Source organism: Uranotaenia lowii, chromosome 2 (assembly GCF_029784155.1).
Source record: "Uranotaenia lowii strain MFRU-FL chromosome 2, ASM2978415v1, whole genome shotgun sequence".
Taxonomy (NCBI): Eukaryota; Metazoa; Arthropoda; class Insecta; order Diptera; family Culicidae; genus Uranotaenia; species Uranotaenia lowii.
Window position 1 is genome coordinate 392,835,733 of NC_073692.1, and position 22,666 is coordinate 392,858,398.

The window sequence follows — 22,666 nt, forward strand, 5'->3', positions numbered from 1 at the left end:
AATTTCATTAGCTACAGTTAAAAACAAACATGTGTGTACGCATATCTGTCCTTGTTTTTTCTGTTATTTTTTCTGATACTTGACCGGTCATTTGAACTCAATTTTGCTTCAAATTATGAGAAACACTTTCGTCCATAGAGCTTTCCAAAAATGTCGAAATTGTAAGGAAATTAGAAGAGATATCAGTAATCTGATCGATGGTTGACTAAAATGTGTGTAATATGTATGTGTACTTATTCATTTTGTTCACAAGGTTTACACAAAACTGTGTGAGCCAATTTTGCTTAACTTGGGCTCAATCGATGAGGAGTGTTGTCCTCCATAGAGCTATCAAGAATTATTTTTTCTGTTATTTTTCCTGAAACTTTATCGGTCATTTAAGCTCACTTTTGCTTCGAATTACGAGAAACACTTTCGTCCATGGAGCTTTCGGAATTTGTCGAAATTGTAAGGAAATCAAAAGAGATATCAGCAATTTGATCGATGGTCGATTAAAATGTGTGTAATATGTCTGTGTATTCGTAGATTTTGTTCGCGTGGTTTACACAAAACTGAGTAAGCCAATTTTGCTCAATTTAGGCTCAACCGATGAGGAGTGTTGTCCCCTATAGAGCTACTAAGAATTATTGAAATCAGATGAAAATCAATAGAGTTATAAGCAATATTTAAAAAAAAAACTTTTTGAACTAATAATTTGACCAAAACCTTAAGAAAAAAAAATGTGTGTGTATTTTGTGTGTATATATTTTTTGTTTTGTTCACGTGGTTAACTCTGAACTGGGTGGGCCAATTTTGCTCAATTTAGGCTCAATATTTGAAGCGTTTTGTCCTCCGTAGAGCTACTTAAAACTATTAAAATCGGTTGAAAATTAAAAATGTTATTGGCAAAATAATAACACACAGCGTTATAACTAAGTTATTATAGTTGTTTAATTTTGAGCGTGTACTGATTGTGATATGATTGTTGTTCGTTTTGTTATTTTGATACCCAAAACGGGCCCGTGAGTAGATCTAATCTAATGTGATAGTAAATAATTGTAAAAGCTCAAAGTTTTGGGTTTCAAGTTTTTGTGTTTTTTGTAAGAGTTAGCCGTGTAACACACACACACTGACAGACAGTGATGATCGACTTGTTTCAATATTTAGACATAGTGTTTTGGTAATATCTTAATGTTTTTAACCATTTTATCATAAACTGAAAAAAAGTAACTCGACTAGCTCCACTTAAATTATGTGAAAAAATAACTGACAAATTCACGCAAAACCTCGATCCTTCGACAAATAATCAAATGACAAATAACTGAGAAAATCCAAAGCCTCGATTTCGTTAAATTTAGAACCACTTTCGGAATCCGAAATCCGGCCAAAAACAACAGTCAATTAATGTTTATGGGACTCATGTGGCGAAGGGGGCCGGTAGCAGTTTTAAAATCGGTAAAGACCAGACAAGTGCTCTCGGCGTACAAGCGGGTTATTTAGCTCTGCTCAGTCCCGTAGAGGATGAATAACGCGATAGCGTTAAAATCCTAGAAAAAAGAATTAAAAAAAAAAATATATTTTTAAATTTCTGCTCAGTCCCGCACAAATGGACTGAGGCGGCAGCGGCCACGTTTTAAAACTAAATGGATAAATTGAAAAATTGAGGGAAAAATGGAGAATGAATAACGACACACACACTCGTTCGTTCGCTGGCTTGCTTGGTCTTTCGAGCGGACATTACTAAGTCCACCCCGGTTAAATCCGGCTTATGTGATGTGCCTTGGTCGGTACGAAAGTGCCTCTTCGGGTCTTCGGTCCGCTTTTTTTTTTCTCCCAGGGAAGAGTCTTTCTCCTTCGCGGATCGCGCACTCAGGTGCTGCCCGGTTGTTCGCTCGCTTGGGATTTCAATTAAAAGAGTTTTATTATTAGATTAAGTGGATGTTTGTTACTTCTTTGTGTGCTTGGGTTGGTTTGGCTCAGCTCTCGTCGTCGTTTAAAAAACGTGGTGTAGCACAATGGATCTCTCCTGAAGTTGTGGGTACCTACTTCAACTAAGAGGAGCCACACCGGAGGGCTTCTGATTGGAGCGAGCGCGAGTGTGTAAAAATAATTACTTTTAATTAAGATTATTCTTACGCCCCGGAGTGGTTAGACTTTCCACATATTTTTTCGTCGTTTCAGGAGCTTTCGAGAGCTACCAAATCTCTCTGCTTGTGTTTGGCGCTGCGGTCAGAAACATAAAAGTGAAATATTTCCTTTCGTTCAACAAAGGCTCAACGAGAGCCTCAGAGGCTTTAAGACTGAAGACCGAAAAAAAACACACTCCTCGAAAAAGGGATCCGTGAGAACTCGAACCGATTGGGTTCTTGCTTTTTTATTTGTTGTTCGCCTCGTCTCAGTCAGAAGCGATTCAAACCGAAGGCAATCCGGCCGGGCCAACCGAAAGAAAAACAGATTACGGTCACCCATAAGAGGCTTTGCGCTCCATTAGCGGAGGAGTTTGGACTTTTGTCGGCTTTGACAAATGGAAATGATTAAAATCGGGTTCGACCGCTCCTCGATGGGTTTACAGCTGTGTTATCGGCGCGTAGTTACACCGGAATTTTGAATTAGTTCACTAAAGCTTTTGATAAGAATCGATCGGTGAATCACACCAGTTGAAGCAGTTCGAAAGCTTCAAATACTCATTCCTTAAGGTGAAACCTTCTCCAAAAGGATTAAACTGTAATTAAGTTTGGTAAATTCTTCAAATTGCTTTTAAACGGGGGAGATTCTTCCTACTCCGGGTCTTACTCCGGGCAAGTCGGGTCAATTTAGGAATCAGAATGCAAGAGGGCTTACTCAAAGAAATGCCGCTGTCGCCGCACGCCAAGAATGTGTCATCCCAATCAGGCAGTCGAGCGTCTAGATGACGGACAAAGATAATAGAAATTCTTACCCGGTCTCCGGACTCCCTCTCTCTCTTCCTGTGAAAGGTCTGATGCTGGGACCGACTATGGGTTTTGGGTCGCTTCAATGAAACTGCCGGAAGTTTTTACTTCCCAGCTTCCGGGTCAATCCCCAAACGGGGGAGAGACCCCCCGGGAAACATCTCCGCCGTTGAAGCGCAAAAACAGCGAAATGACACATTCGATGAACCATGGCTTTAACCTCGGGTCCCGAGTAAAGATCGTGGTCGTCCTCGTCACTGTCCGGTTTCGTGATGGCCACTAATTCGGTGGACCACTTCAGCGCCAAGATTAGTGGAAGTGTGCAATTTGGGGTGCCATAGACACAGCTAATGGTCCCGGTTCAGATTAATCGGACAAGTGGTCCGGTCATTATCTCCATCAGCCAAGAGCTTAGGCCACTTCCACCAATTGCCGTCAAAGGCAAAACTTGCGGCGGCTTTGGCGGTCTTTTGCAGGTTGTGCGATTAATTTAATATACACACACTTAGTTTTTTTTTAACCTCACTTGGTTTGGGTCCGATTTAAGCTTTGCATAAACCCGCTGGGAGCTCGCGCTTTGTCTGAATCGGTTGTAAAGCTACTTAAGCCACCACTTTTGACAGATTGACAGAGTACTTACCCTTTTGCTGCTCGTTTTTTTTGGGATTATAATCGTGTACACTTCACACCTCAGCTAATTCCCGTGGTCGCCGTCAAGTGTTTTTTTTCCTTTTTTTCAGCTGAAGTCTTACAGTTTAATTTGATATTGTTTTCTTCCCTCATCGGACACATGCTGATGCTGCGAAGAAAGGACCTATAATTTACCCTGACCAAAATTTAAGCAATGTGTCGTAACAAAGAAAAGCATCAAACACGCATCACGCGGATTCACAGTGAAAGCGAGGCGATGCTTTGCTTCGACTTTCTGAAGTTAAATATTTGATTATTGGTTGTAAACAGACGAAGGACGCTGATGATGATTATGATGAAGGCAACATCTTCGTCGTGGTCATCATAAGGCATAATGATAGACGCAGAGTAAACGTCCGTCCAGTCTAGTCCGGAGCCCGCCGTGATGATTCCCCCCAGGGGGAGAAGGTCAATTTTTAGCTTTATTCCTACTCTTGAGCGCATCAGCATCACACATCATCATCACGGCTAAACGGAATGGACGATCTAATTCGATTGGCACGAGTTGTTTGAAACCGGGATGCCAGATTTTTTTTGACGTTTTCGAAATTTTTGACATTTTTGACATTTTTGCCATTTTTGCCATTTTTGCCATTTTTGACAATTTTGACATTCTTGACATTTTTGATATTTTTGACATTTTTTACATTTATGATAATTTTACATTTTTGACATTTTTGACATTTTTGACATTTTTGACATTTTTGACATTTTTGACATTTTTGACATTTTTGACATTTTTGACATTTTTGACATTTTTGACATTTTTGACAATTTTGACATTCATGACCTTTTTGATATTTTTGACATTTTTGACATTTTTGACATTTTTGTCATTTTTGTCATTTTTGTCATTTTTGACATTTTTGACAATTTTGACATTTTTGACATTTTTGACATTTTTGACATTTTTGACATTTTTGATATTTTTGACATTTTTGACATTTTTGACATTTTTGACATTTTTGACATTTTTGACATTTTTGACATTTTTAACATTTTTGACATTTTTAACATTTTTGACATTTTTGACATTTTTGACATTTTTGACATTTTTGACATTTTTGACATTTTTGACATTTTTGACATTTTTGACATTTTTGACATTTTTGACATTTTTGACATTTTTGACATTTTTGACATTTTTGACATTTTTGACATTTTTGACATTTTTGACATTTTTGACATTTTTGACATTTTTGACATTTTTGACATTTTTGACATTTTTGACATTTTTGACATTTTTGACATTTTTGACATTTTTGACATTTTTGACATTTTTGACATTTTTGACATTTTTGACATTTTTGACATTTTTTTTAATTTTTGACATTTTTGACATTTTTGACATTTTTGACATTTTTGACATTTTTGACATTTTTTTTAATTTTTGACATTTTTGACATTTTTGACATTTTTGACATTTTTGACATTTTTGACATTTTTGACATTTTTGACATTTTTGACATTTTTGACATTTTTGACATTTTTGACATTTTTGACATTTTTGACATTTTTGACATTTTTGACATTTTTGACATTTTTGACATTTTTGACATTTTTGACATTTTTGACATTTTTGACATTTTTGACATTTTTGACATTTTTGACATTTTTGACATTTTTGACATTTTTGACATTTTTGACATTTTTGACATTTTTGACATTTTTGACATTTTTGACATTTTTGACATTTTTGACATTTTTGACATTTTTGACATTTTTGACATTTTTGACATTTTTGACATTTTTGACATTTTTGACATTTTTGACATTTTTGACATTTTTGACATTTTTGACATTTTTGACATTTTTGATATTTTTGACATTTTTGAAATTTTTGACATTTTTGACATTTTTGACATTTTTGAAATTTCTGAAATTTTTGACATTTTGACATTTTTGACATTTTCGACTTTTTTGACATTTCTGACATTTTTGACATTTTTGACATTTGTGACATTTTTGACAATTTTGACATTTTTAACATTTTTGACATTTTTGATATTTTTGACATTTTTGACAATTTTGACATTTTTGACAATTTAGAAAATTTTGAAAATTTTTACAATTTTTAAAAATTTTGACAATTTGAAAGCCGTTTTTTAAAATTAAAAACCTGGCACCATGTTACGATTTATTTACCTTCAAGTCTCGTCGATGCCGGTCAGCTTCCAAAACAAACGGATCCGCCATTCGAGACCATCTGATAGGCACCACGTAATTCAGATCGTCAATCATCTTTCGCGCGCAAACACACACACGTTACGAGCGGGACAGATAATTCGAACCGTCCAAGCTGTTTGCTTGACCCAAATTCAAACTTCTAGCCTTCTAGAGTCATGGCTAGAAGCTGCTGCAACAGGAAGACGACGAAGGTTTCGATGAAGTTCGAGATTAGTGCCCACAGCAGCGCAAACAAACGAAGAATCATCGATGATGGTGGAAATTGAGAGACTACTGGTGTTTTCGGGTGGGCAAACATCGTCGTCTGCTGGACGTTGTTGGTTGACAAGAACACAAGAATTGATAGCCAATTGATAGTGCAGGGCGAAACAAAGAAAAATCAATCTATTTTTATGGCGTTTTGTTTTTTTTTTCTCTTCAAGGGGAATGGTGTCCCCTTGCCGCTTTACGCTTTACGAGTGTCGTCCGGTTTGAGATGACCACTGGATTGGAAGCTGTTAAGTCCCGGACGCTTCCGACTTATTGATTCCGATCGTTTTTTAGACTTTTTTCGCCGAACGAAAAAACGCCGGAACGGCAATCATAATGGCTGAAATCAATTTTCTTCCGATTATTAACTTTCCCAGCGGAAGTGTTCGGGGAAGTAGAAATAGCAGGACCTTAGCCGAATGCATCTTTCGGTAGGGCTGTACTAGAATTTTCCCTACAGAAGGTTATGGAAATAGCGCGTGGCCCCTTCTGTGATAGAGGAAAACTTGCCCGAAGTTTTCCAAAAGATTGTAGAAGAGGGCAGGGAATCGATATTTTTTCAATCAATCATCCAACGGTTTGCTACGTGTCGGGAGGCAGCAAAAAGTGTCGCTCGCGTTCGCGTCATTGATGTCGTCGTCCCGGTTTGTAGAAGAATGAATAATAAGGGGTTTTATCTGTCGCGTGGTGCTGTAAACAGTCCTTGCCAGCAGAAACGACACCAGCTTCTAGATGGGACTACAGATAGCGTCTATTACCGGTGGGTCTTTCGAGAGTCAGTCCTGTCTTGCGATCCGGACCCGGTGAAGCGGAATCGATTCGAGAAATAATGAATTTGAAGCTAATGATAACATTGTCGCGGGACAGCGCTGCTCCGGGCGCCCGAAAGATGATCGCTGCTCGACAAATGAACTATGATAGAGCAACATCAATTACGGCAGCCCGATTAACACGCAAGCAAACCGTTACTTGGCGCGGAGGAGGTTTCGCGTGTTTGTAATTGCCATTGATTGAACTGCATGATTGAGGGAAAAGGTATTGACACAGCAATCTCCAGCTGTGGGAATCCCACCCAATTAACGGTCACCTTGAGTCGATCCTTGATGTTATCTGTTGACATAAAAAACTCTGGAAAATTTAAGGAAGCGAACTCGAAATTCTGAATCATGGAAAACGCCTATATGTAGGCAAGCAAAATTCTGTGAGGATTGTGTGTGTACTTGTTCATATGATTTTAGCAAAACTGAATGAGATGATATTACTCAATTTATTTTCAAGAGATGGAAACTGTTGTTTTACAGAGAGCTTCAAATTTTTTTGTAAATTGCTTGGAAATCAAAAAAGTTATGATCAAAAAGGTACCTTAGAGTATCCTAAGAATAACGGATTTTAAATTAATTTGTGTGTGTATTTGTCCATGTGACTTACCCGGTTTCACTACATTTTTGTTCTAAAGATCGAAAATATTGTTCTGTGTGAAGTCAGATTTTTTTCTAAATAAATTCGAAAAGAAAAAAATCAACTTGAATTAAATTTAGATGTTATATGCTAACTAAAAAACCGGAAAAAAATTAAAATAAAATCTTGGTAATGCTAGAAATTCTTTGCCTGTTTCTAGGTTTCAAAATTGTTAATTTGTTGAAAAATCAGATAGAGATGAGATCACTTCGCAAAAAAGCCCGTCACTTGCTTCATCAATATTTCGCAAACACTACCAGATTCATCCATAAAATGTACAATTTACTGCACCCTCGGAGAGATTTAATTATTTGCATAATTCTTTCATTATATCTCCCACCCCGTCGCCGTCGCCAGGCGATTGGTGTCTATAAACTTGTTCGTCTAATTAAGACACGATCGATAAAACTGATCGATTTATGTTCGCTTGATTGGATGAGGGAGGCTCGAGCAAAAAAAAAAAAGAAAACCTGCCACCAGTAGCTTTGACAGTAGTCGACACCAGTTGCCTTAGCGAGGCAACTGATCGCAGATTAAATCCTTCAACTGCCTGTTGTTGACTTTCCGAATCAAGCTACCCCCGCACTAAGCTACCTTTCCTGATTATCCAAACCCAAGACCCACCACCCGGGAGTAGGAACATGTTCACGCATATAATTAAAAATTGCTCACCCTTCGCGTTCGCCGTCAGAAAACCTCCCACGCACTTCAGGTCCGAATCCGCTTTACCGGTTCACTAGCAACAGTTTTTTTGTTGCTGTTTGCTCAACTCTGCAAACTTTCCCCCGTCACTTCTGCTGAACGACGACGACGACGTCGCGACGATATCTTGATCAGCTCCCTCACACCGTTCCAGGACTTTTCACTTCAGGCGGAAGGTGCGAATTAATTAGCACAATTTTTGCTTTCCACGCGCAATTTTTTTTTCGCCCTCCCTAGGTTGCGTGACACATTCACCAGAAGGTGTGATGGAGTTGTTAAAAAAAACCCTCTCGGCTGAACCTGGCTTTCCATAAATTATTCTAAATTTAAGCCGAACGTTCCCCAAGCAACAACTTAACGAACAGTACTGTGACTCACGATTCTAATATTGGCTTCATTTTTAATTTTTTTCCATTCGATTTTTATTTCAGGATCGCCACTTCAAGATGAACAGCAACGGGGAACCGCACGTGGACCCCTCCCAGGACTACATCCTGCTGCTGGGGTACGAGAATGCCACCCACACGGTGTTGCGCTTCCGCCGGAAGCTGGATACCTGCGATAACAATCAGGACGTCCCGATTACGGTAAGATTTATGAGCAGTTATTTTTTAAAAATTTTATAAGACTCAGCAGGAGTTTAATTCAGTGTTCAAGTCGTCTTTTAAAAAATCAATTCTGACTATTGTCAACAATTTCAAAATTTTCAAAGTTTTGTTGATTTCGAAATTCGGAATTTTAATAATTTGTAAAATTTTCAAAATTGTCAAAATTGTCAAAATTGTCAAAATTGTCAAAATTGTCAAAATTGTCAAAATTGTCAAAATTGTCAAAATTGTCAAAATTGTCAAAATTGTCAAAATTGTCAAAATTGTCAAAATTGTCAAAATTGTCAAAATTGTCAAAATTGTCAAAATTGTCAAAATTGTCAAAATTGTCAAAATTGTCAAAATTGTCAAAATTGTCAAAATTGTCAAAATTGTCAAAATTGTCAAAATTGTCAAAATTATAAAAATGGTCAAAATTGTCAAAATTGTCAAAATTGTCAAAATTGTCAGAATTGTCAAAATTGTCAAAATTGTCAAAATTGTCAAAATTGTCAAAATTGTCAAAATTGTCAAAATTGTCAAAATTGTCAAAATTGTCAAAATTGTCAAAATTGTCAAAATTGTCAAAATTGTCAAAATTGTCAAAATTGTCAAAATTGACAAAATTGTCAAAATTATTAAAATTGTCAAAATTGTCAAAATTGTCAAAATTGTCAAAATTGTCAAAATTGTCAAAATTGTCAAAATTGTCAAAATTGTCAAAATTGTCAAAATTGTCAAAATTGTCAAAATTGTCAAAATTGTCAAAATTGTCAAAATTGTCAAAATTGTCAAAATTGTCAAAATTGTCAAAATTGTCAAAATTGTCAAAATTGTCAAAATTGTCAAAATTGTGAAAATTGTCAAAATTGTCAAAATTGTCAAAATTGTCAAAATAGTCAAAATAGTAAAAATTGTAAAAATTGTCAAAATTGTCAAAATTGTCAAAATTATCAAAATTGTCAAAATTGTCAAAATTGTCAAAATTGTCAAAATTGTCAAAATTGTCAAAATTGTCAAAATTGTCAAAATTGTCAAAATTGTCAAAATTGTCAAAATTGTCAAAATTGTCAAAATTGTCAAAATTGTCAAAATTGTCAAAATTGTCAAAATTGTCAAAATTGTCAAAATTGTCAAAATTGTCAAAATTGTCAAAATTGTCAAAATTGTCAAAATTGTCAAAATTGTCAAAATTGTCAAAATTGTCAAAATTGTCAAAATTGTCAAAATTGTCAAAATTGTCAAAATTGTCAAAATTGTCAAAATTGTCAAAATTGTCAAAATTGTCAAAATTGTCAAAATTGTCAAAATTGTCAAAATTGTCAAAATTGTCAAAATTGTCAAAATTGTCAAAATTGTCAAAATTGTCAAAATTGTCAAAATTGCCAAAATTGTCAAAATTGTCAAAATTGTCAAAGTTGTCAAAATTGTCAAAATTGTCAAAATTGTCAAAATTGTCAAAATTGACAAAATTGTCAAAATTGTCAAAATTGTCAAAATTGTCAAAATTGTCAAAATTGTCAAAATTGTCAAAATTGTCAAAATTGTCGAAATTGTCAAAATTGTCAAAATTGTCAAAATTATCAAAATTGTCAAAATTGTCAAAATTGTCAAAATTGTCAAAATTGTCAGAATTGTCAGAATTGTCAAAATTGTCAAAATTATCAAAATTGTCAAAATTTTCAAAATTGTCAAAATTGTCAAAATTGTCAAAATTTTCAAAATTGTCAAAATTGTCAAAATTGTCAAAATTGTCAAAATTGTCAAAATTGTCAAAAATGTCAAAATTGTCCAAATTGTCAAAATTGTCAAAATTGTCAAAATTGTCAAAATTGTGAAAATTGTCAAAATTGTCAAAATTGTCAAAATTGACAAAATTGACAAAATTGTCAAAATTCAAAAAACTTACAAAATGGACAAAATTGACAAGAATTGACAAATTAGACAAAATTGACAAAATTGACAAAATTGACAAAGTTGACAAAATTGTCAAAATTGACAAAATTGACAAAATTGACAAAATTGACAAAATTGACAAAATTGACAAAATTGACAAAATTGACAAAATTGACAAAATTGACAAAATTGACAAAATTGACAAAATTGACAAAATTGACAAAATTGACAAAATTGACAAAATTGACAAAATTGACAAAATTGACAAAATTGACAAAATTGACAATATCGACAAAATTGACAAAATTGAAAAAATTGACAAAATTGACAAAATTGACAAAATTGACAAAATTGACAAAATTGACAAAATTGACAAAATTGACAAAATTGACAAAATTGACAAAATTGACAAAATTGACAAAATTGACAAAATTGACAAAATTGACAAAATTGACAAAATTGACAAAATTGACAAAATTGACAAAATTGACAAAATTGACAAAATTGACAAAATTGTCGAAATTGACATAATTGACAAAATTGACAAAGTTGACAAAGTTGACAAAATTGACAAAATTGACAAAATTGACAAAATTGACAAAATTGACAAAATTGAAAAAATTGACAAAATTGATAAAATAGACAAAATTGACAAAATTGACGAAATTGACAAAATTGACAAAATTGACAAAATTGACAAATTTGACAAAATTGACAAAATTGTCAAAATTGTCAAAATTGTCAAAATTGTCAAAATTGTCAAAATTGTCAAAATTGTCAAAATTGTCAAAATTGTCAAAATTGTCAAAATTGTCAAAATTGTCAAAATTGTCAAAATTGTCAAAATTGTCAAAATTGCCAAAATTGTCAAAATTGTCAAAATTGTCAAAATTGTCAAAATTGTCAAAATTGTCAAAATTGTCAAAATTGTCAAAATTGTCAAAATTGTCAAAATTGTCAAAATTGTCAAAATTGTCAAAATTGTCAAAATTGTCAAAATTGTCAACATTGTCAAAATTGTCAAAATTGTCAAAATTGTCAAAATTGTCAAAATTGTCAAAATTGTCAAAATTGTCAAAATTGTCAAAATTGTCAAAATTGTCAAAATTGTCAAAATTGTCAAAATTGTCAAAATTGTCAAAAATGTGAAAATTGTCAAAATTGTCAAAATTGTCCAATTGTCAAAATTGTCAAAATTTTCAAATTGTCAAAATTGTCGAAATTGTAAAAATTGCCAAAATTGTCAAAATTGTCAAAATTGTCAAAATTGTCAAAATTGTCAAAATTGTCAAATTTGTCAAAATTGTCAAAATTGTCAAAATTGACAAAATTGTCACAATTGTCAAAATTGTCAAAATTGTCAAAAAAATTATTGAAAAAAATTATTTTTTTGCTTAAGTAACAGGTCACTAATAAATGACTCATAGAGAGTTTCAAAAATGGTTGAAAGATTCAGTTATTTGTCCATTTTTAGAATAAGCTAAACCCCGCTTAAATTTTGAATGCGAGCTCACCCAAATAATGCCGATCATTTAAGTTTGCGAAAAAAAACTTGCTAATGGGTCCGAAAGGATTGGCCCTCCAGAGAGAGAGCCCCTCACTCTTTTCTGACAAATAGTTGCAGCAGTTGCTTCAGCGAAGCCCCGAACTGAGTCGAGAGTGATGAATTTATGCAAATACAGAAAATTGCGCTGTTATGAATGCAAATTTAAATTATAAAACGCTTATAGCGAGCAAGCACACTCTCTGTCGGTTTAGTCGAGAGTTTGTTGGAATCCATCCGTTTACTTTTTTTTTTTTGATTTCTTAAAAGAGTGGTTCGGTTTGAATTGTACCACCCGAACAAGACATCACCGAGAGTTATCTCATGAGCTCAGTTGGTAGCTGCAAGTAACGGAGCTTTACAACCCTCTGCCGGATCCCGTTTCGGAGGGGGGCTCCTAGGAAAGGATTTTGGGTGCAAGTGGTAGGACTTTTTAAGAGGCTCTCTAGCAGGGAAAAGTTTTGCACCGGATTCGATTCATTCCGGTTCGCTGGATTCCCGGATGATGGGGTTAGAAAATTTATTTCGAGGACCACCCTACTAGTTCAGGGGCTCAGCTGCTGCTTCAAAACGGTTCATTGAGCGCAAACGGAAAAGTACGCCCCGGAAGGATGATGGCTTGTCTATCATTCACTATTTATAGCCTTGCCTAGACACGAGGCGAGGCTTCGTGTGCCTGCCTGGAGAGAACAGGAAAAGATTTAAATAAATTTACATTTGAATAAGCTGATAATTGGAACGGAATAAGTGTTGGGCCTCGGAATGATAGGAATACCTCTATGAGTGAATTTTGCAGTTGCCGAACCAGGAATCAGAACGTTGTTATTTCTGCTGATGATGACAAACCGTCCGAAAGTGCACTATCGACTTCTCCCTATTCAATCATCTTGTTTTCCTTCTATGATTTCAGAACGACACCATTCGCATCATCTACATGTACCACAATCGGGATCCGAAGAACGGAGCTCAGGCCATCGGAACTCTGCCGGATCCGAACGAGGCCTTCAAAGATTCGGTCCCGCTATTTCTGACTCAGCGCGTCAACCAGGTCCCAATCGAGCTGGATTCCCGGACTCGGACCCTGGAGCTCCGCAACAAGGACGTCGAAATACCGATGGGCGACGACAATCTGCGCTGGTGCAAGATGTTCAAGCTGGACCAGTTCGTGCGGAAGCATCACATGATACGGGTAAGTTTATTTATTTTACTGAGACCCAATCAACGGAGGAGCCAAAAATGGTCGCCCCGCAGCCGGAGTCAATAAAAACCGATTTTATTTATTCAAATCAGGGCTCCCCGCATGGGTCTTTGTGTCGAGTAACGGGGGAACGAGCGAAAGATTAGATTTTTTTATAGGTTTTTTTTCTCTCTTGTTCAGTCGAAATCAAACAATTGCAAGTTATGGCCCGAACAGTAGCTTCCTGGTTTCAGTTTGCCAGCGCAATTGCTCCGGGAGTGCTCCTGGGGAGTTCTTCCCCTGGCCGCAATAAGTTTTATGATCTATCATCACCAGATCCCTGCTTCCAAACTGCATCCAGTGATGATGATGGGGGTACCCGGCTAGCGAACTAGCCGGGTCTTGTCTTGTCCCCAGGTTTTTGTTTGAGTACATGTAGCAGCAGCACATTTGTTTTCGCAGATAAATGCCACTGAGGAGAGGTCGTCGTGTCAGTTGATTCGAGAATCGAGACATACACGTTTTCTCCTCAGTCAAATAAAATAAGCCCGGTTGACGACGACGAACGTTTGCAATTTTGGCTACTGCAGCTTGGTTTACGTAACAAATGTTGAATAGTTACGGAGAAAGTCTTTGGTCTTCTCCATCTGCACGTTTGACGCCTAACGTTGCTAGTCACGGAGCTCGGGAAAAATGACTGTTGCTGTTACTGCCGTTGACATTCACGAAATCCCATTGTCGTTTAGGTTTTTTGCTCGAGACTTGGGCACTCTGTTGATCGTTGACAAATGTGCGCTGTGGTTTTGATGATTTTCCAGGGACCCTAAATTTGACAGTGGTGGAGTACTCTGCGTGTCAGTAATTTTATCCATGAATTGGACCAGTGGAATTCTCTAAGACATAACTTTGCATGCTTTTAAAAAACTTTCATTATATTTTTTTTTTCTTGCTCCGAAACTCCGAACATTATTCTTCTTAAGGGAAAAGGTGTACAAACCTTAAAGAATTGTGTATCAAAACAAAAGAAGCTAGAACAATTTAAATGCATAGTACTCTGAGTGTCAGTAATGTTATTCAATTCAATCAATGATATAGTTTTCAAAAACATAACTTTGTATGATGTAATCTTCAAAAAAAAAATTTTTCTTTTTCCGACACTCCGAACATTATTCTTTATAAGGGGAAAGGTGCACACACCTTGAGAAGAATTGAGTTGAGGCATAAAGTTATGCCAATCCACGATTATTAAATGCAAGTTTTGGTAAAAAATTGTTTTTCACAAGAAAGGGTTTTTTTTGGACTTCAAAACCTTACGCTGATCGAAACTGTCTGTGTGCCTTCTGAAATCATCTCAACTGAGAGGAATGCACCGTTTTTAACCGCATGGACTGAACTAAATCCTGAGAAGACGGTCACCATTTAAAAGTCAAAAAGTTTGCAGCAGCACCGCACTTAAACTTTCCTGCATAAAACCGGGAGCGCTCACCCGACTTGACTCGAACGGTTAATCTGCAACCTCAAAATAATTTTATAACTTAATAAAACTCCTCGAAAAACAAGCATCGGTGGGATTTTCCCACCGTTTGGAACCTTTAGGTTTAGTTTTTTTTTTCGGTTCAAGTACTTAGAATTTTCCGCAAACACATGCTAACCCCGGACGGCAGCTTCCCAAGCAATTCTATCGACTTGGCAGTCGCCATCAGCAGAACGGGGGGAAATAGTATAAAAGTTTAATCGTTTTTATTATGTTTTCCTTTCTGGGCGCTCGCTGCTGTTCAAGGAGTTTATGCGCGCCACTGCTGCATCAGCCCCGGTCAAAGTTTTAAAATTCTTCCGCTCGGTGCTTTACTTTCGCTTGCTCCCAAACAAACATGATGGCGGCCGGCCCCATTAATTAAGTCGATTCTCACGAATCTTGAAACAATTAAATCCAATCTTTATTTCCCGCGCTACTCGACCCATTCATTCGTCGAAATAAACCGACAAACCATTAAAACCTGCTGGGCCTCCCTTCCGAATGTTCCATCCCAAACGGGATTGATGGGATGGGAGAGGAATTACTCTACAGACATTTGCATCAACAGCAGCTAGCTCGATACTTGACTGATCGTTCGGTTGTTTATGTCTTCCCCTTTTTTACAGTACGAACCGGTCATCGAATCCCGCTCGAATCTCCCGTTCATGAAGCACATCATCCTGTACGAGTGCCAGGGTTCGACGCCGGAACTGGAAATCATGTCCCGGGAGCATGGCCGCTCCTGTATGAAAGCCGAGAAGGAACTGCTGACCTGCAACTCGATTGTGGCCGCCTGGTCCCGCGGATCTGAGGTAAGTCCCGATATGACAATTTCTCAACGGATGATACCTTTCACAGAATGTTTCATTGAAAGATTCCATCCATTCGTTAAAAGCTTACAACAAATCGCGCTCCTGACGCCCCGACTAATGTTACATTGTTTGTATTTCAAGCTGAAGCTAAAAAATTTATCATTGTTTTCCATTGAAAGCCTGGCTCCGCATCAAATCGACCATTATGAATTCTTTATTAGCGAAGGGCATGTTTTTATTCCCGGGCAGATAATATCGGCAGGCACGCTCGCTTCAGAAAGCATCAATTCGTCATTTGTCGCGGTCAAGCGTTTATGGCATGAAAATTCCTAAGTCGTTAATATTCGTTCACTGGAAGGCTGTCTGCGTTTCGAACCTCGGAAAAAGTTTTGCTTTTCAGAACAGCAGAGCAAGATGAACGATGGCCAATCGTTTAAATACTGCTGTGGAATTACAATTTGTCCGGATTTTTACCGTCTCGTCTTTCATATAGAAACAGAGATATTCTGTCGTTTTTCGTTTTTTTTTCTTTTCAATGGCCATTACTTACGAGGTTCAACAACAATGGTGAACGGCTATGAAATATAAATGGATTTGTTTTGATATGTTTTGGGACGGTAACGTGGGAAGCGTCCTGAAAAGGCCGTCCAGTCACATTTGATGCATGCATAATTGGCAGAAGATTCACCTGTGGCTGCGCTTAATAAGAGGATTAAATTGTATTTTTGACGCGCTCGCGCATACACGAAACACAAACTGCCAAAACCGGAAGCTCATCCTTGAATAAATTATTGGGCCCCGGCGGCGGCCGCTAGCCAATGTTTTGGATAATTAAACCACTTGATGGATTGCTGGAAGTGATGCTGCTGCTGCTGTTTCATTCTATGTGGATAACTGAATTTTTAATGACGATTTTATTTATGATTGTATCACAGCGCGGTTAATCCGCTTTTATTGTGCTTTAATCTGATCCAAATTGGAAGATTTTAAAGTGAGACGTTAAACTTTGAGTAATTCAACACAAAACCATTTCTCTACGTTTGAATGAAATGAAAAATTACAGAAAATAATCAAACATGAAACATTAATTTCATAACAATGGCATAAAAACAATATAAAAAATGCTCATAAATGATAAGAAACTGGTACAAAAATAACACATAAGTGACAAAAACGCAAGAGTCAAACGAAAATAAGACTGAAATAATATAAAGAACATAGACATGAATCAAAAATGAACACATATGTAAGAACACAAAAATACTACGTAAAATTTTAAATACACAAAAAAGGAACAGAATCAACAGAACAAAAAGAAACATAAGACACAAAGCGTACGAGAACATACAACAAAAAAAAATGACACTGTAATGACAAATAAAAGTCATAACTATGATACCAAAATTACAGAATAAACAATGTTAATTTGACAATTTTGACATTTTGAAACTTTTTTGTAATTTTTTGTCATTTTTGACATTTTTCACATTTTTTAAATTTTTGATAATTTTGACAATTGGGACATTTTACATTTTTGACATTTTGACATTTTTGACATTTTTGACATTTTTGACATTTTTGACATTTTTTACATTTTTGACATTTTTGACATTTTTGTTATTTTTGACATTTTTGACATATTTGACATTTTTCACATTTATTACGTTTTTGACAATTATGATATTTAACATTTTTGACAAATTTGACCATTGTGACATTTTTGACATTTTTGACATTTTGACATTGTTGACATTTTTGACAATTTTGACATTTTTGTCAATTTTATCATTTTTGACATTTTCGACATTTATTAAGTTTCTGACATTTTTTACAATTTTGATATTATTGTCATTTTTGACATTTTTGACATTTTTGTCATTTTGACACTTTTGACATTTTTGACATTTTAAGCATTTTTGACATTTTTGACATTTTAAGCATTTTTGACACTTTTGACAGTTTTTTATAAATTTAACATTTTTGACATTTTTGTTATTTTTGACATTTTTGTAGTTTCTGAATTTTTTTTTTTATTAATTTTGACATTTCTGACATTTCCGACATTTTTGAAATTTTTGACATTGTTGACATTTTTGACATTATTGACATTTTTTTACATTTTTGATAATTTCGACATTTTTGACAATTTTGTCATTTTTAACATTTTTGACATTTTTGACACTTTTGACACTTTTGACACTTTTGACATTTTTGACATTTTCGACACTTTTGACATTTTTGACATTTTTGACATTTTTGACATTTTTGACATTTTTGAAATTTTTGAAATTTTTGAAATTTTTGACATTTCTAACATTTTTAACATTTATGACATTCTTGACATTTTTGACATTTTTGAAATTTTTGACATTTTTGACATTTGTGACATTTTTGACATTTTTCACATTTTTCACATTTTTCACATTTTTCACATTTTTCACATTTTTCACATTTTTCACATTTTTCACATTTTTCACATTTTTCACATTTTTCACATTTTTCACATTTTCACATTTTTCACATTTTTCACATTTTTCACATTTTTGACATTTTTGACATTTTTGACGTTTTTGACATTTTTGACATTTTTGACATTTTTGCCATTTTTGAAATTTTTGACATTTTTGACATTTTTGACATTTTTGACATTTTTGACAATTTTGACATTTTTGACATTTTTGATATTTTTGATATTTTTGACATTTTTGACATTTTTGACATTTTTGACATTTTTCACGTTTTTCACATTTTTGACATTTTTCACGTTTTTCACATTTTTCACATTTTTTACATTTATGACATTTTTGACATTTTTGACATTTTTGACATTTTTGACATTTTTATATTTTGACATGTTTGGCATTTTTGAAATTTTTGACAATTTTTGACAATTAAGACAATTTTGACTTTCTTGACATTTTTGACATTTTTTTTTTGACATTTTTGACATTTAACATTTTTGATATTTTTGACATTTTTGACATTTAAAACATTTTTGACAGTTTTGACGTTTTTGACATTTTTTTTTGACAGTTTTGAAGTTTTTGACATTTTTGAAGTTTTTGACATTTTTGACATTTCTGACAGTTTTGAAGTTTTGGAGATTTTTGACATTTTTATATTTTTGATTGTTTCCTCATTTTTGACAGTTTTGACACATTTGACATTTTAGACAATTATTAGTTTTTTTTCAAGTTTTTCAGCTGACCCAAAGAGCTTGATTTGTTGTTTGGCTTTGTGCCTTTCTCTTAAGAGTTTCAAGTATGGTACTTTAAAACAATTTTTTTCTCCTTTTTTCCAACAGGGTTTCACCTTCCCGCTGGAGGCCGGCTACCCGCTAGATTCGTACCAGGCCCGTTTCTACATGATGGAAACGCACTACATGGGATTCCAGAGCAATTCGATCGATATGCGCCCCCGGATGGACAACTCCGGGCTGCGGCTGTACTACTCGACGATTCTGCGAAAACACGACGCCGGAGTCCTGTCGGTGGGGATTCAGCCCAATTGGAGGCACATTATTCCTCCGGGTCAGGAAAGGGTAATTTCCGAGGGTCACTGTATCGAGGAGTGTACTCAGCGGGCTTTCCCTCGGCCAGGAATTAACATTTTTGCTGTGATGATGCAAACAAGCCACATGGGAAAGCAGGTTAGGCTGAGGCAGATTCGTTATCGGGAGGAGTTGCCTCCGATTGCTCACGACTTGAACGCTGACGCCAACTATCAGGAGTTCCGGAAGTTGCACAGTCCGGTTAAGGCACTTCCGGGAGATCGATTGATTGCCGAGTGTACATATGATAGTACCTCGAGGAAAACGATTGCTCTCGGGGGATACACTTCCCGGGATGAAACCTGTTTGGTACTAAGTCTTTACTATCCGCGTCAGAAAGAGCTGACCTCCTGCCACTCGATCCCTAGTCTGCCGACGGTGCTCCATGCCGTCGGAATCAACGAGCTGGCCGCAGGAGCCAATCCCATTCGGATCGCTTCTCCGCCGGAAATCGCCGGCATGACCCTGGAGGAACGCCTTCTTTCCTACGATTGGAGGGTCAACTTCAACGCCTTCCAGTACGTGATACGGAAGGGTGCCTTCAAGCCACTTTGCTGGAGCGCCCGGAACACACCCATTCCGGTAAGTTTGAATTTTAATCAAAAGTTGCATCGAAACCACAACACCCACACACCCATAGAACAACCGACCTAATCAATCCGATACAAAAGAAAAGATCAAACGGAAACGGGGATCAGAAACACTGGGAGAAACCATAACAGAACTTTCAATCCCTTCGAGCATCTTGACCTAATTTGTGTCTCCCCTCGTCGTTAGCCTTTGATATGGATCCATCATTAAGCTGTTAAGTTTTTTTTGCTCTGGGCAGCTCCAAAGAAAAACCCACTCTGAAAGGGAGAGCAACGAAACTTTCCGAACGAAACCATACAGTCTCCCCAAAAGGGAACCGAAAATTTTAGTTTTCCATTCAAGTGGAAAAATGAGAGGAAAAAATTGAAAACTTCCCCCCCTGCCATTCACCATCTCCAGCTTCATCATTGAAGAAGTTTTGTTTCAATCCAACCAAATCAAAAAGCAGCTAACGGCAACTAGGGTCCAAATTTCCCTAAAGAGGATTATTTATTATACAATAGTTTGGCAAAGTGCTTTATAAATCAATTTCATGCAAATATTGAGGTTTTACGGTTCCTTGCATTTCGGGCTTATCCAAAGCCAAGGGAAGGTTGGTTCGTAATTTTTTTTTTTCGTTTCGTTTGGAAAACTATTCAATTCGAGCGGCTCCAAAGTTTCCCATCGTCAAACGCGAGCGCCGGAAACGGTGAGAGGTTATTGAATTTATCATCAATTGGGTCTAAACTCGGACAACGTTTTACAAGTTGATAAAGGATGATGAGTTTTCCGGGGTGAACTTTTTTAAACGATTGATTTCCCTCCTTTTTGGTGTGTGTTTTTTTCCACTTGACTTTCATTGTGCATTTTCTTATGACAGTTTTTTTCTTTTTTTTCTCTGCAGGGCACCGACAACATGGACGCCTACGCGCCAAACCTAACCCGGATCTGGCGCCCCACGCCAACCTGTGGCGCCTCAGTGACCACCGTTTCGAACAGTCTGGGGGCCAACAGCGTCAACCGATTCGTAACGGAACGGGAAACCAGTGCCCATCTTCCGGGCTGGACCCTGCTAGGTCCCGGGGACGATGAGGACGAAAGCAACAACGTCATCGAGGGTGCCGCCCGAAGCAAATCGATCCGCAGCTCCTCCGGGATGGGTTCCCTGATGGCCGCGTCCGGAGCCATCGTGTCCCGAGTGGCCCTCTTCGTCATCTTCATCAACACGGTCCGGATAGGGCAGGCCCTGGTGCTGTGGTGAGATTCCTCCTTCAGCAGAAGACACCATTCGAGTTAGCAATCCGAACCCTGCTCCTGCTCTCGGGGTCGTAGTGATATTCTATACAAATATGTAACTATAAAGAAAGAATAATTTTAGAAAAACCGAAAGAGAGAAAACGCGTTGACAAAATCGAAACACACAATCCACAGTGAGTGTAGAAACTCGTGAAACCTGCCCATAGAGGAGAGACCATAGAAAATATAAGACTGTTTCCGACCGAGGTGGCCGACATTAGTCCAAAGCCAGGTAGGGACCAAACTTAACCGAAGGTGAATCCACAATCGTGAAAGTAGAAGTCGGGGAAGGCAAACACACATATTTTTGTACAGTTTTTAAACCGTTTGCTGCGCATTGATTGAAGGAAAGGAGAATCAGATGGAAGATAGAGACGAAAAAATCAATCACGCAGGTAGTCTTTTTTTGGTGTTCGGTTTTCTACGAAGCCGCTAGTCATTTGAACAGATTCTGTTGCATAGTATTTAAATGTGGAGAAAAAAATCGGAGAAAAGAAGGATCCGAGAGTAAGATTTTTGTAAAAATAGATATAACGTGAAGAAATATTTAAAAACAAAACAAAGAGAATAAATATGGTATTAGAGAAGCGGAAGGTGTAGAAAAGGCGAAAGAAGCGCGTTTTTAGGTTTCCTCAGTTCGAGATACATTGAGCCAGTTGTTGAAATTGTAAATTTTTAATTGTATATATTCGATACACACCTTAGAAAATGCAATTCAATGTATTATTTTCTGTACAGACAAATAGGACTAATAATAAATTGATAAAATGGTTGAAAATTAATCCTTCGAATTGTGGTTTCAATATCCGAAAATATTGTCCATTAATTAATTATCTGCATAGTCTTGCGGTAAGGTCTTTTTGGATTTTCCACTTTGTACGTCTTTTTGAGAAAACATATCACAGGAAACTATTGCTGAAAGCTGAAATTAATTTGTTACTTTTGAAATATAATGATATTTCGATTTGTAAACGATTCGGGTAAAATTTTTCGTATTTTTCGAAAATCTCATGGCAATGAAATGGACCTGCATAACAACTTGTCTAGATAAATTTTGAAGAAAAACCTGTGGAATGTCGTCTATAAAAGCTCTACACGTGGTTTTGCAGTTTTTTTTAGATATGAAATTAAATTATGGGAAGTCGAACACAGGTGAGTATAATGAGATGGTCAGTTCTCAATCAACTTACAACAAAACAAACACTGTTGTGTGCAGTTTCCTAAAAAAAATAGAAGGATTGATGTGAAAATGTATCCATAGGATTATTTTTATGTGATAGTCACTTCATTTAAAAAGCTAAATTTTTGGTGAGAGACATCTGTGTCATCTATTCAATTTTTGCACCTACTTTTCCAACCAACGTGGTTCAGATGGTTTTCAGGAGATGGTCAACCAATTTCACAAACTGTGGATGGTCGTTAGAAAAATAAGAATTTTTAAAATTAAACTGTTTGCGATAATGTTGAAAAAATGAAATTTGTCCATTTGAAACCTGGTCGAGGGGCGAGAAACGTGATAATTTT

At 36.2% G+C, this 22,666-nt stretch overlaps 1 protein-coding gene across 1 annotated transcript in view; it reads left to right on the plus strand.

Annotated features, from left to right (window-relative positions):
- The window catches only part of LOC129747565 (MOXD1 homolog 2-like), a 61,563-nt gene extending 39,639 nt beyond the window's left edge, over positions 1-21,924 (plus strand). Inside the window, exons 3-7 of the mRNA XM_055741845.1 lie at positions 8,627-8,782; positions 13,132-13,410; positions 15,541-15,726; positions 19,031-19,858; positions 20,751-21,924. Of these exons, the coding sequence (XP_055597820.1) occupies positions 8,627-8,782; positions 13,132-13,410; positions 15,541-15,726; positions 19,031-19,858; positions 20,751-21,107 (1,806 nt within the window). The 3' untranslated portion in view covers positions 21,108-21,924. The remainder of the gene's footprint in view (positions 1-8,626; positions 8,783-13,131; positions 13,411-15,540; positions 15,727-19,030; positions 19,859-20,750) is intronic.
- The last annotated feature ends 742 nt before the right edge of the window (positions 21,925-22,666 follow it).